Genomic DNA, 18,002 nt, shown 5'->3' on the forward strand with positions numbered 1-18,002 from the left:
TAACATGATCATCATCCAGGGTATCAAGGGTAAAATGTGCAGACACGCTTGGTTTAAAAAGTCAGTATGTTTAGAAGACAAAAAAAGACCAACTTACTCAGTTTAACTGCTGTATGGACCACTGGTTGCTAACGGTCGAGTAGCGGCAGTTAACGTTAGTTAGCTAGCTAGCTAAGCTAGCTCCTTTAGCTAGCTAGCTAACTAACTAGCTGGGGAATGGGGATAATGCCCACCCAGCGAGTACCACAATCGTAAACCGGTTGAGTTGTTGCAGTGATATCAGCAAATACACACTGTACTGGGGTAACTAAACAAAATAACACAAGTCCAGGCAACAAATTAATTTACACAGTGACTGTGTAATCTCAAATTATTGTTTGCTCTTTCTCTGTTTTCTAAGTCGTAGCAGCAATTTTCCTCTGATCACCGCTTTAAGAAGGTCCTAGGAAAGATTACATTGTGCCCATTGCGCCTTTGTAGAATTGGATATAGTATGGTGTGCGTTGGCTGTGTTGTAAACTCATATTTAAATCCTAGTACAGCAATCACGTGTTGCTCGTAATATATTTTTTTGTGCATCCATACAAACTTTGGTAGAACATTTAACATAATTTGTAGGGGTTTAACTTATACTAAATGTAGAATATTCACAAGGCAATATTCAAGGCAGCTACTTATTATCTTGGGGTTTGCCCGATTTGTCACTCAATCATTACCGTCTCCGGTGCTTCTTTGTGAAAATGAAAGACTCCGCCCTCGCGGGCTGTCTAGGTTTAACATTGTGCGTAGCCGTTACCCTGAAAGGACCTCGGGTGCGTTCCAGTCCTCCTGTTATCGCCACAGCAAAGCGAGAATAAATATTTCACAATTAAAATATTGTATTAAAAATAAGTCTTTATAACATACTTATCAGCTCCATCTTTAAAATATTATTTTATAGTGTAAAAATGCCAGAGATACACATTTAATGCCCTCAACCTGAACTCAGCGCAGCATTGGAAAACGTTCATTTGCCTTTTGCTGTCTGGAACAGACCCTAGAGATATACCCGTGTTCACGTGACAAGGAAAAACAAACGCGCGGCACTTAGGTTAGTTACCCAAACAATGTTCCACATTGAAGGGTGTTGATTTTGTTTTATAGCTAAACCTGTGGTAAAGTTGTGGTGTTGATGTTTATATTAGATGTGATGTTGTGGTTTTACCTTTCTGTACACTGGTGGTCTGGTGTAATATAATGCAAAGTAACGCCAGGGGGCCAGATCCAGTAAGACCCCGAACAAGAGATGTCAGTTCTGGTGGTGAAAGAAAACAAGTCCGCAAAGTTCATACAAGAAAGCTCCTTTACAGAGTTGGATACAGCTGGAACAAAGGTGGAAGACTCAAGGAGCTGAGAATAAGGTGCTGAGACATTTGATTTACTGTATTATCACTCTTATCTTTTCATTCATAACTTAAACAAACCTTTTCAACCTTAAGGCACTTGGCAAGAAAGTTCCTGAAGATATGGATGCAGAACACCTTTGGCCGAATTCTTCCTCATAAAGCCAAGTAACATGTTAAACTCTTTTTTGCAAACTGGAGTCATTAAAATAAGAAATAATGTTATCTTTAAAGCTAGGATCAAAGTCTGTTTGCCGGTTTCAAATGTGCTAATTGACCCTGAGTTCTCTAATCCAAGCGAATATTACATATCACAGGTCCCACTATGACACCGTGGTCTTGAAACGAGCCTTTGCAGGATGGAGAGACGAGTGGTGGACGTCCAGGAGGGAGTGGAGTCTTATGATGCGGGCAGAATGTCACTACAGGTACAGGACACCATCCTGTTACTCAGTCAGCTGTTCACAGATAGTTGTTGGGTCTCCTAATGTTGTGTTTTGTGTTTCAGGTATTCTCTGTATAACTTGGCATTCAATAGCTGGCAAACGTTTATATCATTGCACAAGGAAAAGAAGAACAAAGTCCAAACTGCTAAATCATTTGGTATGGTTTTGGCACACATTAAGAGTATATCTAACTGCAAAGCCTTATGTTTAGTTTGATATCACACGCAGCTGTTTTGTTCAAATTATTTCCTAAATAGCTGACAGGCAACGGATGCGTCTGGTTTGGGAACGATGGGAGGTTTTCACAGAAATGAGGCGAATGAAGAAGAGAATGCTTGAGTCTGCACTTGAGCACAATAAACTTGCAACTCTACAGTAAGATAATTCATTGTATTTACAAATCAGACACTTATAATGCTTCGTGGATTACTGTTTTTTAAATGTTGTTGTGTTTATTTCACCTGTTTAGTTCAGCGTGGAGATTATGGAGGACTCGGCTGCAGCAGCATCAAGACCTTCACACGTTAGAGGATCAAGCCCTGAAACGGAGGGCGCTCACTTTACAGAGCAGGGTAAAGATATAATCCAATGCACACATGACCCACATGCTGTCAACATTATGTGAATGCTGATCTCCTTCCTTTGCGTTCTGTGTGATGATTTGTGAATGCCTTTTTTTTTCTATCAAAGACTTGGCTTCAGTGGAAAGAAATGCATACAGCTGCTTGTTGCCAGAAAGCGAAAGAATCCAAAGCTGCCCTTCACTTTACCCTCAAACGGAAGAGAAAAACATTGCACCATTGGAAAAGTTATGTGTCTTCCCTCCAAACCAAGAAAAAGTCACAAGGTTGTTATATTTGACCTGTCTTTCCTAATTTAATATACACCGCAAGCTCATCCATACTATACCTCTTATGTTCTCATATTTAAGCCTGATTACTCAATTGTTTTTTATAATTCCTAACTTTTAGCTGTGGCACATCTTGCCTGCGATCTCCGTCTGCTGATGATGTGTTGGAGTAAATGGAGGAGTGCGTTGCATCGTAAACGATGCGAGGAAGACCGTTTGCAGGCTGCAGGGCATTTGGCCAAAAGGATCACCCGGCGCCGAACACTGGTGCGCTGGAAAGCTTGTATCCTCAGCCCAAAAAAGATAAACACACCTTTCATGTTTATCCAACAACAGCATCAAATGTAGTTCAGTGAGGGATAGTTTGGGCTTCTAATAATCGGAACAGTTGTTTAATTCTTGAGCTTGTCAGTAGATGTGACGTTGTGCAGAGAAGAAGCTGAAAAAAACAGAATTGCAAGTCAGAGTCATCATCGTCATCGACTGGTAAGATGAAGAGCGAGTTAAGCAACTGCATACAAGTCAAGATTGCGATCATTCTTCAATGTATTGATCACAGTGTGTTCTTGTTGCAGCATGCTGGACTGCAGGGACTTTCTCTTAACGTCATCAGAAACAAAACACACCGACTAAACAACAACATGGCTGTCCAACATTATCATCAGACCGTAATAATGAGTGCTCTATCGTCCTAATACTACAGTGTCAAAACATATATCAAGTAACCTTTATAAAAATTTACCTTTTTTCTTCTTCTAAGATGACATGTAACTATTGGAAGCTGTGGCAGGACCGTTTGGAGGAGGCTGAAGACAAGAGTTTCCAACCCCTAACAGAAACGGCAGTTACTAACCACAGGTGCTGTTATTTACCTTTGTTTCCCCTCAAGCGAAAGATATAGTCATTACTTTATGTTGTAGCATCCGAGCTACAAAGATTTTGCATATTTCATATAACGTTTTTCCTGTTTTTCTCTTTACAGCACATGTTTGGTGAGCAGATGTTTTCACCACTGGAGACAGAAACTTGCTGAACAGCAACACATGCGGGTAATTTTAGATCCAACACATGAGAAATACCAGGGGAGAGATAAGGACACATAATATACAAGTGAATTAATTAAAAAAGAATGTAGCCAAACAAAAGGGGAAATATGAGTGATGATATGTGACCTTAACTCCTAGATATAGTTGAGTTGCAAACTCAAAAATATGATGTCTTTCTGCAGGAATTGGAGCATCGTGCAGACATTTGGTTTGCTGAAGGCATGTTGCCTCAGTGTTTCAACTTGTGGGTTGAGTTTACTTTACAGAGAAGACTCCATAAACAGAGGAGACACGAGGCAGAAGTCTTTAACAAGTGAGTTACGAACCCTGCGCTTTGTTCACGTGTGATTGTGATTTATTTATGTCTGTTGCCTCCACATGATTTGTTTGATCACTGTGTTATCAGGCAGCGTCAGTACTCTTTGGTGTTTTACACCTGGTGGGAAAGATTAGAGAAACACAAGGAGTGGATGCTCTCTGAGCGGATGGTATGTTAGCTGGAAATGGAAACATCAACAACTACTGCATGTTGTTTATTAAGAGCTCAGTTGTGTGTCAGATACTGAAGGATAACTCGCTGTTACCAGGCAATTCTGCATGAGGAGCGCTGCCACTTGCAGAGAGCCTGGACTCGCTGGAGGCAACGGACAGAGCAGCAAATTGACGAAGAGGAGAAACGGGAGGCTTCAGAGCGTCTGTACCGTCACAGACTTCTACACAAGTCGATGACACAGTGGAAGGACAACAGCTCTGAGATAAGAGACAGGTGAAGCAACCAAAGTGCTGCAAAAGTTTTTGCAGCACTTGCGGGTCTGTTGACTAACACATATTTTTGAATACTCTTGTTTGCATATCAGGAGAAATCGAGAGCTGCAGGCTTGTCATCAGGGCGACCTGCGCTGCATGAGATTGGCTGTGGATAAATGGAAGAAGGTAACACTGTAGTACTTGTTTGTGCAGTTTGCACAACATTCGTTCAAGTAGTACCGAATAGGCATCTGTTCTTTTGTCTAAACATTTAAAGAAAGACAGACAGTGACCTGTGTCGGTCTGGAAAGTTGGAGAAGGAAACTTGAAAACTATTTTTAATGTGTTCAACGTTCTAAGAACTACATATGCGTCTCTTTTATAACACAGCTCCTGTGTGTTTGAAATCCAATTTAAGTATTCATATTTTGTGTGTGCGTTAATGTCTCTTGTGTGTTCGGTCAGTTTGTTCAGTGCCGGAGAGTGAAGAAAAGCAAACTGAAACAGATGCAGCGTTACCATGAAGTTAAACTCCTCAAACACACGTTTGTGGCCTGGAAGGTACGTGGGCATCTTAAATCACATCATTTCTTAAGGTTGGAGTATTACAGATAAAGCTGATGCACTGTCGCCTGCTGCATTCACAGAAACACCACCTCCTGATGTGTCAGATGTATGGTCATGTAGAGGAACTTTACCGGCAACATAAACAGAAATTTCTCAGGTATTGAACACAAAGTCTTACGTTTACTCCTTTGCAAAATTTGACGTCTGCTCCCATTTTTTTTTTCCATCCGAATGATTTAAGTCAGCTTTACCTCAATGATATGTCTTCAGGGCAGTTCTGTGTGTTTGGAGGGAGAACGCGGTGCTGCAGACAGAAGTCCGGCTCACAGAGCAGCGAGCACAGAATCACTTTCAGCACCTCCTTCAACTTAAGGTTATAAAGCAGTCCAGCGCCATCATATGAAAACCTGGCATGGCTATTTCTTTGTGGGAACCTTTGCTTATTGCTGTCTTTGCACTAAATCTGTCAAGGTGTTTCTCGCTTGGAGAGAAGCAACAGCATGTGCAGCTTCAAAGCGACACCAGCAGGGGGAAGCAGTCCACAAGGCTCTGAGGTGCATAAATCAAGGTAACAACACATGTAGTATATTTTCAAGGCCATTTTCATATTTTCAGTTACATTTTTTTTATGAAAGTTACTTCCCTTCCACGAATGTCACTTATTATTATTATTATGCATATATTATATTTATCATATACGTATTTTGGTAGTCATGTACATTTCTTACACCAACAGCTTGATAGTTAGGAAGCATTATTTGTTTTTGTAAACAAATTGTATTGATGTACCTTTTGCATTTGGAAGTTTAATGGAAATAGATTTTCTCAAAATCTTATATTGGCTGACTGGCCAACTTTTAAAGATGATACACAAAACAACCTAGTCTGTGATGAAGAGAAACCCTCACACAAGGAAAACCTAATGATACAGACGAAACAAAACAGTTATTGCACATTAAAGTCAAAACTTTAAGATTTTTAAACGTTCATTCCAAAAAAACTTGTTTTTCTTTTCAATCCTTTCTACAATGTTTTCTTGTGTCCCATACACATTTGAGCCATCATCATTTACCTTTGTCTGTTGTATCACTGTTTTCATAGAATTACACCTCAGATTTGGCAACTTTTAAGCTGCTATTGTGTAAGGATACTGTTAAGATTAGGCGCATGTAGCTGAATTGTTCTACACTTTTTCTTTGTTTAGTGCGGCTGCTGCGTTCTTTCAGACAATGGAGGAAGCAGACCAGGGAGGCTCGGAGAGAGAGGATGTGTATGGAAAAAGCCCGGCAGCAACATGACTCCAAACTTCTTTCAAAAGCTCTGAAAGCCTGGAAAAAACATCACAACCAAGTTCTGAAAAACAAGGTTGTGACTTTATTATCCCTGAACTGTAATATAAAGCCACACTGTAAACTTCTGAGTTTTTTTTAAATGTGATTATTTCATAGGTAATGAGACGACAGGGACTCCTTTTGCTGAGATTAAAGATGTACCAGACGTACTTTGACCAGTGGAAAATTAAGGTATGTTTCCTTTTCAAACACTTTCGGCTCTTAACTCTACTGATTTTACACAGAAAGAGTACTGTACTTGTCTTGAAGAATTCAGACAGTCAAAACAGTTATATTATGTCCTCTTTGGCTCAGGAGGAGCTTTATAAAGTGTCTTTTGTTTAGCTTGACTGATATTAGTGACTAAAAGTCAGGATATTTTTGCTTCTACTGTTTATTTGTTTTATTATCATTTAAAAAATGGTCTCACATTTCCCCAAACTTTATTGAAGTATAAAATTGCTTGTTCAAATAGACAATCTCAGCCAACGGTAGTTTTTATTTGTTTATGGGATTTATATGATGTGGTCCAGCTCTATATTATGGAACAAGGTAAGATCAATATATGTGATGTGATATAGTGCCGTTAAACTGGCCGTGACTTTGGTTTCCTTCCCGCGAGCAGCTGCAGCACAGACGGAGAGAAGCTAAGCAGACGGAGCGAGCGCTCTGGCACTGGTCCCTCACGCTTCAGGCCAAGGTAACACTTGCCCTCACAGATGTCGCTTGCTGCAATATTGAGCACTGAATTTATAGAATTTGTGCTCACGCAGTCTTTATGTTGTTTTGTGAATTTGCTGCAGGTGTTGTATGGATGGAGGCTGCAGGTCACAGAGGAGCGCAGGAAACAAGAGCAGGCGGCCAGAGCTGCTCAGGTCTACAGAGACCAGCTGCTGAGGGAGGGCGTGACGTGCATCCTCACATATGCTGCTCACATGAGCGATCTCACAACGAGCCTCACGCAGCACAGCCAAGAGCAGGTTGGTTGAGTTTGTGTCACTTCAGATGTTAAATTTGAGTTTTGTTTGATCAAGTCTGCCTGTGTCCTGCAGAGGTCACGACATCTCCAGAGAGTGGTGAAGCGTTGTGCAATGCGGTGGAAGCAGCGGGTGCTGTGTAAACCACAAAGAGAGCAAGAGGTCAAAGGGCAGTCACCCAAGAAAAGCGTGACCTTCTGTTTGGCTACATGTGGATTAAAGAGTGTATCCCCGTCGGACTCAGAGGAGCAGGAAGCTGAAGATGGAGTCCTTAGCAAGCTGTGAGTCTGAGTCCCTCACAGGCTGTGAATCTGTGTTACTTGGACTCAGTATAACAGAGTTTTTCATTTTTTGCAGACAACTCAGCCGTGCGCCTCGACGTCAGCCACGACGCTGCGTGTCTCCACTGAAAATAAAGTACATTTTGTTTAAATTAAACATATACTTCAAGTTAGAAATGAGCTTTTATTAAAACATCCAGTTTCTCAATCAGTGAAAGATACTGACAAAAGCTTTTTTAATTTTATTTTTGCACCCAAAATCCGACTGCCATCAACAGCGCCGAAGCAGTTCCGAAACCCTCGCAGCTTCGTCGTCCTTCACAGCAAGACCTTCATACAGCATCGTCCTGCATCCATCTTCCATCCACACGCCAGAGCATCATCACATCTAACGGGTCACCCTCTGAACCAAACATGTCCACTGTGGACTCTGCTCAGAAAACCCAAAACCAAGACGTTCTTTTACCCCCTTCTGCTTTCATGACCATTGTGACTGGATATATGGTAATAGTCCCCTGTTTGAATGCGTTCAAAGCTAAATTAAGTAACTTGACTTGGTTATGACGTCTGCTTTTTCTCCCACAAGTTGGGAAAGACTAACAGCTCAGGTTTTGGAGATGCTCCTCATCAGTTTGTCCCTCCGTTTGAACAACACTCGTCAGCTTATTCAGGCATGATACCTTTTTTCCCCCCAGTATGGGTTATTTTTTTATTTCACTATAAAATGATATGATTGTCTAGCTTTGATTATACAGACATCACAAATGACAATCAACTTTTTTGTTGTACTTCTTCTAGATGAACGTCGGAGAGCATCCAGTAGAGGAAGTGTGGAAGATCTAGTGACGGATCCAACTTCAGCTCTGGCCGCAGAACTGCTCAGTATTCAGCTGGACATGGTGACGTACCAACAGGACAGGAAGCAGCTCCGGTATGAAACCTGTCCCAACTGTTTTTTCCATCTCTCTCAGGTTCTTAAACACCTTTCACAGTGTTTGATTGTGTGTGTCGACTCAGGGCTTGGCAAAGACTAAAAGAGGTATTACAAAGCTGGCTGCAGACCAGTGGAAAGGAAGAACAAATGGAAAGAAATGCTGTGTGTCAAGAGTTAAAGGAGGTAAGAAGATAAGATAATCCTGTCCTTGTTTTTTATTAAACTGGAAACAGCACTTATGAATGTTGCAAACAGAGTGACTACACAGCAGAATTTTGGTACTTCAATTTGTATTTTACACTTTAGAGATAATACTGTATTAAGGATTGATATATTGTTCCTTAATTGTTGCACCCCAAATCTCTATATACCATCAATACTTGTGATGTTGTGGGGCTTGAGCATGAATATACCTTTTTTTTTTTTAAAGTGTTTAACCCCTTCTTGAGACAACCAACCGTGACTAACAAATTTAAAAAGCAAATGGTAAAAGATAACATGTATTCACACACTGTGAGCAGACTGAATGCAGTTCATGAAAAGAGGAAATGCATTTAACTGTATGAGTTTGTTTCATTATGGAAAGAGACAGGCTTGTGAGGGACTGATCATGAGGAAAGTCATTTAAAGGTGACTGACCAAATCACTTATGATTATCGCTTACATTTTTCATGCATTCTTTTGGGTTTCTGTTTGAACAATAAATCATCGTCTGTGAAAAAGCCATCAACAATGAGAGGGTCACATGAGGGGAAGTGGTATGAAATCGCTTCCACTCAAAGTCATTTTACTGGTGTCACAGCCGATGTTATTGATGTTGACAGTTGGAGGAGCGCATCGCCGGTCTGTCCCCTGAATTGGCGAAACGGAAACCAACAATGCTGCTGCATGCAAAGAGGATCCAACATTTACAGACGGCCCTCCAGTCTTCAGGAGCTTTTTTTCTCCATCAGAAAACAGAAGAGATGGAAGAAGAGTGCTCTGTGTTTACAACATTCTCTGCTTAGGTCACATTTCTTAAAATAAAACAAGACTGACACAAGAATTTGATGAGAAAACGTTTCACTAGCTGATGCATATTTTAGAGTAAACATGTATTATTGTACCACTGCACTGAGTTTGTAATTAAAACACAGATATCTTGACGTTCATATATTGCTTTTCATTCCTGTTGAATGCCACATAAACTGTACCCAAGGTCCTTACAGCAGCTTTTACTGCGACATTTACACTTAAAATCCGCGAAAACCTTGGATAGGAGTGACAGATGGTGTTAAATATTTCCATATGTGTGAAAAAAAGTAACAACCTTTTCAGAGGCGCTGCCCTTGCACAATAGGATTTCTATTTACCCGCTAGTATCGATGCCTCTAATACTTGTGGAAATCTATGCAAGAGCTTTATGGACTTCAGACTAACAGAACGGACGGCTGTCTGTTGAGCTCTGCAGACGACAGACAAACAGTAGTCTAAATCTCTGATATACAACAGGCAGAATGCGAGGGCTAAATGCCATTTTCCTCTTTTTCCTCTTTGTCTGCTGCATCAGGGGTGAGTTATGATACTGAACTAGTTTATTACTTTATGATTACGTTATTGTATTTTCCTATTCAGTCTCATCTTGTAAATAATATGTTTATTCTTTTGTAGATGTTGACTTTTGGTTGTTTATGGCAAGATTGCTGCCCTCTTTTTGTGGATATTATTAAAGCTAATTTAAAATGTATAGATGTTGTAAAATAATTTCATTGTTTTAGATTTTCTTCATGAATGAATGCACAAAGAAATGCATGAAATAACTGCATCTTCCTAAAAGATGAACAAAAAGCCAGTTAATTCTGTTTAATTTGTGTGGACTGTTTGAACTCCCATGTTAGGTAAGAAGATGCGGTGGTGCACAGTGTCGGAGCCAGAACAGAGGAAGTGTGCAGAACTAGCTAAAGCTCTGGTGGCAGTGCTGCCGCCAGCTGCTGTGGCAGCTTTCGCCAGACTCTCGTGCGTACTAGCGTCCAGCACCACTGACTGCATCGATAGGATCAGGGTGAGCCATCTTCCACCTTAAATACAGTGTCATGTTTTTATCCCCAGTTGTAATCAAGCAAAAGGTGTACAAGGGATGAAGAAGTCACTTTAGCAGATAACAATCATATGAAGTTGTATATTTGTTTGAGATTTACAGCCTGCATTCGTAGTACAACTTTTATTTTTTACAAATACACATAGAAATCGATTGAAAATACCAAGGTGGATTTCTTCTTAAAGTTTTAGAGATAAATAGAAGAAGAAATTTGAGTTGGAAAAAAGACGTAAAGAATTGATGAAATGATTTTTTTAAAATAAAATATTAAGTTTATCGTATAAAGTCAGATCAGGGCAGGGCAGCTTTCTTCAACAATGAACAAGGCCGGTTAGAGTTGTGTTTAGAGCTTGACTGATACTGTATTGTTGAGGCCAATACCAATATTTTAGTAAAAATAAATAAATCAGATGGCAATAAAGCAAAAAAAAATTTTTTTAAACTTTTTGATAAGAATCCCATATAGAGCAAAATTATGAATAGGTTTAGTCAGTGATCCCGGATGGACATTAGATGTGATGGAGTTGAAATGAGCTGCTTCTCATTTACATGCCTTTGGCATATACAGTATGCCGATACCCAGAGGATTTATTAGTTCAGTTCTACTGATGAAAGCCTGTTCTCAGGGCTAGAGGTTGGTATGTGGGATGGAAGAGCCAAAGTGAATTGTCTTAACTAAAAAGGTGTTTCAACAAAATGTCTCAAAATGCTGAAACCCCTTCCTTTATTAACTATAGTGAGTTCTTCTTTGAGTCCTCCTTTCACTAAAACTGTTAATTCTTTGTTTCAGGCAAATCGTGCTGATATCGTGACGTTAGATGCAGGAGAAGTTTATTCTGCTGTGAAACAGTTTGGCCTCGTCGCCATCGCCAAGGAGATATACAGTGGCGGTAGGTTTACTTCGGATTTCTGAGTCGCTTAGGCATGTCTTTTCGGCACGAGTGTCTGAATCAGTAAGTGTGTGCACGTGCGTGCGTGTGCGTGTGTGTGCGTGTGTGTGTGTGTGTGTGTGTGTGCTCTGAGTCCTGCAGGAGGTTGTATTCTGTCCGTGGGAGTGGTGAAAAACAGCAGTTTGGACATCCGATCCCTTAAGGGCCTCAGGAGCTGTCACAATGGGGTTCGGTGGACGGCTGGATGGAGTCTTCCCCTCGGCTTCCTGCTGTCCCGCAACTATCTGAGCTGGTCGAAGGAGCAGCCACTCAGTCAGGGTGATGCGATTATAATCAGCTTTCAGGGAGAACAGTGTGGACGTTTCTTCTTTCTGTTTTCTATTTTCATTTCTGGTTTCATGGTCCCCTGACTTCTTTTCCTCCACTCCACCAGACATCAGTACCTTTTTCAGTGCCAGCTGTGTTCCCGGAGCTGCTGCCATGGCACCAAGTCTGTGTTCTCTGTGCCAAGGCCAGAAGTCCTACAATCGTCAGAAGAACTACCACTGTGAAACGTCCCACAGTGAGCCCTTCTACAACAGCCATGGGGCCCTCAGGTCGGGCTCAACAAAGAGTCAACAAAGCTCTCAACTTACAACCCACATTTGCTGTACTTTAAACATGTCCAGCATAGAAATGAATGTCTCTTTTTCTCTGTCACAGATGTCTCAGCAGTGGGGCAGGAGATGTTGCATTTGTGGACCATTTAGCTCTTGAAAGTATTCAAGGTAAGCTGTCTTCCAATATACTTTTATTGTATTTTACCCTTTATTTATTCTGTTACCATTGAAGGTCTTTTCTAAGGCCAAATAGGGACCAAAGGGTTTAAGATACTGACCATCTCACTGCAACGTCCCAAGTTTGAGTCCAGATTTTAGTTGCAAATCCTGTCTATTTAATAAAGGCATAATGACGACCCTTTCTGAGCAGGCCTCTCCCTCCAGAGTCTGGTCTTCAGGGAGTTTCAGATTACATGGTCTGGTAAAAAGACTGTATAAACTGGTGTCAGTCACGCAGTATCTCTCTCCCCTGGATTCCACTCTGTTTGGTAATGTTACATTTAGTTTATCATTTGATGTTAGTTGTGTAAAATAGACTTCTTTTTAGTTACAACTCACGTGTGGTCTCCCCTCCTTTGTCCAGCCTCGAGCCAGGTATACCAGCGTCACTATCACGGCTGGTAATGATTAAAATGTCCAGCGTCTGCCACTTTAAGAGATAGTGAAACAGTAGAAGTACAAATGCAAACCTAAATATTGACCATTTTAGAATCACTATATCTTGTTTGCAAAAAATATTACAACAATAGGTGCTTTTATATAATTAATGTAATCAATTAACATCTAGTAGAACACATTTGGAACAAAACAGCTGCTTAATAATAACACAACAATAATTACACAACATCCTGGTAACACGTAAGACTATAAGACTCTTCTCTTCTGTTTGTTCTCTCAGGCAGTGATAGAGATGAGTTCAGGCTGTTATGCTCAGATGGCACACAAGCTCCTCTCAGCCATTACAGAAACTGTAACCTGGGTCGTGGTCCAGGAGGCGGGACAGTCACCAGATTTAACTTTCGCAAGATTGCTAGCAAATTTCTGGTGACTGTACAGGTAATAATATTTTTGTTCATTCGTTTCCCCCCCCCCCACTTTTGTCAACAAATATGACGCACTTTGTTTCCATGCTACATGTCCGTATACCCAAATAAAAGATTAAGGATTATTTATTGTTGCTTAGATGCTGTTTGGCCACCGAGGGAGAGAGAGACGGTGCTTCCAACTCTTCAACTCGTCTTCCTTTGGAGAAAACGACCTTCTCTTCAAGGATTTGACAGATAAGCTAGCTGTTCTGCCCGACGACATGGACGTCAGTCAGGTGCTGGGGCTGGATTATGTGGCACTCCTCAAGGGTCTTGGACATGAAGGTGCTTGTACCCACATTATTCATGTTTATATTAAAACAGACTGATTGTATGAGCTCATTGAACCTGTATGTGTGCAGGGAGCTCACTGGAGGACAGTGTTGTACGATGGTGCTGTATTAGCCATGCAGAGCAGAAGAAATGTGAGCAGTGGGCTCTCAATATTAAGTCCGACCCGCTAGTGTGTGTCAGAGCCGTCTCAATGCGTGACTGTATCGAGAAAATTAAGGTAAGTCATTCAAGTAGCATGAATCCCAGGATCTGGAGATACTGGAGTTCTATCACACTTGAAAAACAACTGTAATTCTGTCTACAGAGGGACGAGGTGGACGCCGTCTCGCTGGATGCAACTCACTCTTTCATCGCAGGAAAATGTGGCCTTGTCCCTGTAGTTACAGAATATTATGGTGAGACTGCTTACATTCTCAAAGCACATTGTACTCGCTGCAAAGAGGCTTCTCAAAAATCAAGTTAGAGCCTTTTCGACTGTGTATTATTGACTAATGGTCGTCATTATTCCTGAAACAATTAGTCACATCATTATCAGACTGACATGAGATTTTTTTGTCGACAAGTTTGATAATTTATCGGTCTTTTAAGTCATTCATGAAGCAAAAATTCCAACATTTGCTGGTTTCAGCTGCTTAAATATGCAGATTTATTTTGCTAATTAAATATACAAGATCCAACTTGTCCTGTTGTAAAGCAGAAAGTTATTTTCATAATTTTATTTTAATTGAGGTAAATCCAATCATAAATTGCCTTTCTGTCTGCAGCACTTGATACTGCAATTAACCACAATTTCCTACCCAGAGTTTTTCACTATTTTCTTTACATTTTATAAACTAAACACTTAATTATCATTACATTATCTGCAGTTGTAGTCTTCATTGCTTAAAATACATTGATCTGTTTCCACTGTGTCCTCAGGAGGAAAATGTGTCCTTGCTGAGGGATCAACCCACTTAGAGACAGACGGTACGACAGCACAGTGAACGAACAACTTACAATAATCATAATACATTTTATTCAAATGGCACCTTTCATACAATAAACTTGGTATCTGATGTGATTGTTTTCTTTACATTTAAAACGGCCGCCGCCTCTCTCCTCAGTGTTGCCCTCAGTGGTGGGTGTGGCAGTGGCAAAGCGCTCCAGCAGAAACGTATTCATCGGGAACCTCAGAGGCCGCCGCTCCTGTCTTGGCCACATGTACAGCCCTGCAGGCTGGCTGCTGCCATACAGACACACATTAAGCCTGGAGCATAACAGCAGCTCCCCCTGTGATCCAAACCAAGGTACAGTTTCAAATATTTCATGTGCAGGAATGAACTACGAGGTGTGAGGGGGCCCCCTGACCTTCACCCACAACATGTCTATCAAAGAGACACGTACCAACCAGGCAGAGACTCAAAATGAAAGAAACACACAAACAAACACAAAGAAACATATAACGTCTAAAGAGATGCAAAATAGCTGCAAAGAGACCACAGAGAGACTCACAAGGCCTATGAAAAGGGCCCAAACAACTCCAAGAGACAGAAATAGACGACAACAAAAAGAGTCTGTACAACTCTAAAGTCTGTGTGTCTTGCTCTTTAGAGGGGCTCGTTAATCCCACAATGTTCATGTGGAGTTGCATAAAAAGCTTTATTGAACCAGAATGTAACTTCATATTTATAATAGCAGTCCTCTTTGTGTTTTATCTCTTTTGTGTGTTGTGACCTCTTGACCTTTACACTTTATGCTGTTGGTATTTTAAGCCCATTATTACACACATACACACGGTTTGTCACTTTATGTTTTCTCAGTGTACAATGACGTGTTCTGGAAAGGCTGCCTTCCCGGCTCTCAGGGGAATCTGTGTAAAGTGTGTCTCGGAGGCACCGGGGAGGCGGCCACCAAACGCTGTGCTGACAACCACAATGAGCGCTACTATGGCAACATGGGGGCTTTAAGGTATGTGCTTACCTGAACAAAAGCTTTCTGTTCATCTGTGATTGATGGTGCGGAGCATTTACAAAGTTTTTATAAATATTGCATATATTTTGTGATATACAGCCATTAGGACAGTTTTGGTTTTATTTGTCCTGGTTTGACTTCTACAGTTGATGTATGAGGTCGAATGTTTCAACTTGTTCAGCATCTGCCTCCATTTTTAATAGAAGCCAAAGATTTTACAGACTGATATCTCAACCCTTGAGCCATGGATGTCTCTTGACCATTTCCTGTCTGTTCACAGGTGTCTGGTTGGAGATCCCAGTGGTAAAAGCTACGGCGACGTGGCCTTCCTCGAGCAACACAACCTTCTTGCCAACATCCTCAGTGAGACAATCAAGATGAAATGTTGACATAAACACGCACACTGATGCTAACATGTACATACTGTATGTATATTGAGTAACATGTGGTTGCAGGTTTAAGCTCCACCGGTTGGGCAGAGGGGTGGACGTCATCAGACTACGAGCTGCTTTGTGCTGATGGCCGTCGGGCCCCGCTGTCAGAGTGGGAGAGCTGTAACCTCGGAGACATCCCACCGAACACCGTCATGACACGACCGGTGCTCACGGCACGAGTGTACGACTTCCTCATGAAGTCACAGGTCAGCTTATGGGAACAGATTTTTGTTTGATAAATGTGAGTGTTTCAAACCAGGTAGTCCTTTTACACCTTACGTGGACTGTCAACCCTTAAAGCTGCAGTTTGGGACACATGGAATAGGAAAGTCTTGACGAGGCCTTTCTCTGATTAGCCTCATGCAAAAAATGATAAGAGAAGGAAGTATGTACAAAGATGGACAGATTTGTGACTGGTCTAAAGCGCAAATCCGATGGAACTTCTGTTACAGCCGCATATTTTATACAGTTCATGCATTATAATGCAATTCATTAAAAACCAAGAAAAATTTGGGGTCGGGTTGCGGGGGGGGGGGTCGGGCCGTCGTCCAATGTTCCTATATCATCAAAGGGGGTCTTGACAGAAAAAGTTTGTGAACCACTGCTTTAAAGGGTGGCTGTAGCTCATGAGTGGTCGTCCTGAAACCACAAGGTAGCTGGTTCGATCCCTGGTCTTAGCATAGTTTGCATGTCGAAGTGTCCTTGAGCAAGACACTGAACCCCCATTTGCTCCCCGGGCGCTTCACAAGGCTGCCCACTGCTCCTTACTTACTAAGGGGTTAAAATGCAGAGAATACATTTCCCTACTGTGGGAATAATAATAACATTAAGATGTACATGATTGATTTAAAAAATCAATCATGCAGAGAAAAAGTAGTCAAGAGTACAAATCTGACCAGACATTTTGATTCCAGCTTTTGTTTATGCTCACGTAAATCAGAACCAACAGTTAAACTATTATCTTTGGCATCGGGGAAAGGAACAGGGGAATGTTTATGTCCATATTTACTCTTTTTTTTTGTTTTTTTTTTACCTTTTAAAGGAAACTTTTGCAGCCAACCCAAACACAGAGTTCAAGCTCTTTGAGTCTATACAATATGGAGAAAGTGATCTGCTGTTCAAAGATGCAACTCAGTGCTTTGTGCACACGAGCCACATGGACTACCGCTCCATCCTCGGAGAGGAGTTTTACCGTCACGCAGAAACAGTCTTCAACTGCACACACTCCGGTACGACTGTAGTCAGATACATCTGCTTGATTGTCAAACGAATAATCAAACTACCGCCCACACATGTTGATCATGCTAATGTTTACATTTATTTTTCCTTATGACAGATATCTTGGAGTTTTGTAATCAAGACGTGTGCAGCATATTCTAATGGACACAGAGGGAAACGTTACTTTTCTCTGTACTACTCAGTGGTTCAACTCTTCATCCACAGTCTTGTTTCGTTCAAATCCGATGTCTGCAAGCGATCACTGGTATCGCTTCAACAACAGTCCTCTTTAGTCATTATTACTATTAATACCCGTTAAAGGGTAGAGGAAATCAACTTTCAGATGCCCTTGTAACTTAATGTTTTGTTGTGTAATGGAACACATATGGGTGTCAAATTGATGTGTGTAGAATATGGATAAGTAGCAGTGTGTTACATTTTTACATACACCAATTATTAATGTGAGACTGGGAACATTAGATATATGGGAATACAATTTTAAAGCAATGTCTATACCTATTACTTGCTCTGACACTTGTTAACAGACTGTTTGACATTGAAGCTTTGGTTTGAATAAAGATATCTAAACTTGACAGGAAGAAAAACTTAATGCAGCCATGAATACTGCATTTTGTGTTGTACAATGTAATGTCATGTATTTCTTTATGACTTATGTATGTGTTTACTGTTAGCTAGAGTAACCAAGCTAACAATGTTTAACTTAGGGGGCACTGGAAGGTGGGGATACGGTTCCCCGGGATGCTGATGGTGGGCATCACCAGCTGTAGTGTAGCCTTGTGAGCAGTAGCAGTGAGTCAACCAGTGAGGTTAACTCACATGTACGAGCATGCATTCAAAGACTTAATTCTCTTCTCAAGTAGACATTACTCCCCA

The 18,002-nt window shown here is 41.1% G+C and overlaps 2 protein-coding genes across 2 annotated transcripts; both read left to right on the plus strand.

Moving 5' to 3' along the window:
- Window positions 1-1,236: 1,236 nt before the first annotated feature.
- Window positions 1,237-9,780, plus strand: sfi1 (SFI1 centrin binding protein; the record flags this gene model as incomplete). The annotated part of the gene is made up of 31 exons (XM_079217891.1): window positions 1,237-1,400; window positions 1,479-1,550; window positions 1,700-1,810; window positions 1,891-1,985; window positions 2,086-2,203; window positions 2,298-2,400; window positions 2,519-2,675; window positions 2,800-2,961; window positions 3,094-3,164; window positions 3,254-3,346; window positions 3,439-3,536; window positions 3,661-3,727; window positions 3,907-4,037; window positions 4,131-4,212; window positions 4,312-4,490; window positions 4,582-4,657; window positions 4,937-5,032; window positions 5,119-5,195; window positions 5,309-5,411; window positions 5,510-5,606; window positions 6,243-6,403; window positions 6,487-6,561; window positions 6,995-7,069; window positions 7,173-7,349; window positions 7,422-7,627; window positions 7,704-7,763; window positions 7,906-8,131; window positions 8,214-8,298; window positions 8,426-8,558; window positions 8,645-8,744; window positions 9,386-9,780. The coding sequence occupies 31 exons, from the start codon at window positions 1,237-1,239 to the stop codon at window positions 9,566-9,568; spliced, it is 3,633 nt and encodes a 1,210-aa protein (XP_079074017.1). The 3' UTR covers window positions 9,569-9,780.
- A 277-nt stretch (window positions 9,781-10,057) lies between these two features.
- Window positions 10,058-17,416, plus strand: sxph (saxiphilin; the record flags this gene model as incomplete). Its single annotated transcript, XM_079217893.1, has 17 exons — window positions 10,058-10,112; window positions 10,439-10,602; window positions 11,429-11,528; window positions 11,670-11,846; window positions 11,962-12,124; window positions 12,231-12,295; window positions 13,026-13,183; window positions 13,311-13,497; window positions 13,575-13,723; window positions 13,811-13,901; window positions 14,425-14,472; window positions 14,610-14,792; window positions 15,306-15,453; window positions 15,737-15,819; window positions 15,912-16,096; window positions 16,933-17,119; window positions 17,227-17,416. 17 exons carry the CDS (start codon window positions 10,058-10,060, stop codon window positions 17,268-17,270), a joined length of 2,187 nt encoding a protein of 728 aa, XP_079074019.1. The 3' UTR covers window positions 17,271-17,416.
- Between the last annotated feature and the right edge of the window lie 586 nt (window positions 17,417-18,002).

This window comes from Taurulus bubalis (assembly GCF_910589615.1).
Source record: "Taurulus bubalis genome assembly, chromosome: 5".
Lineage (NCBI taxonomy): Eukaryota > Metazoa > Chordata > Actinopteri > Perciformes > Cottidae > Taurulus > Taurulus bubalis.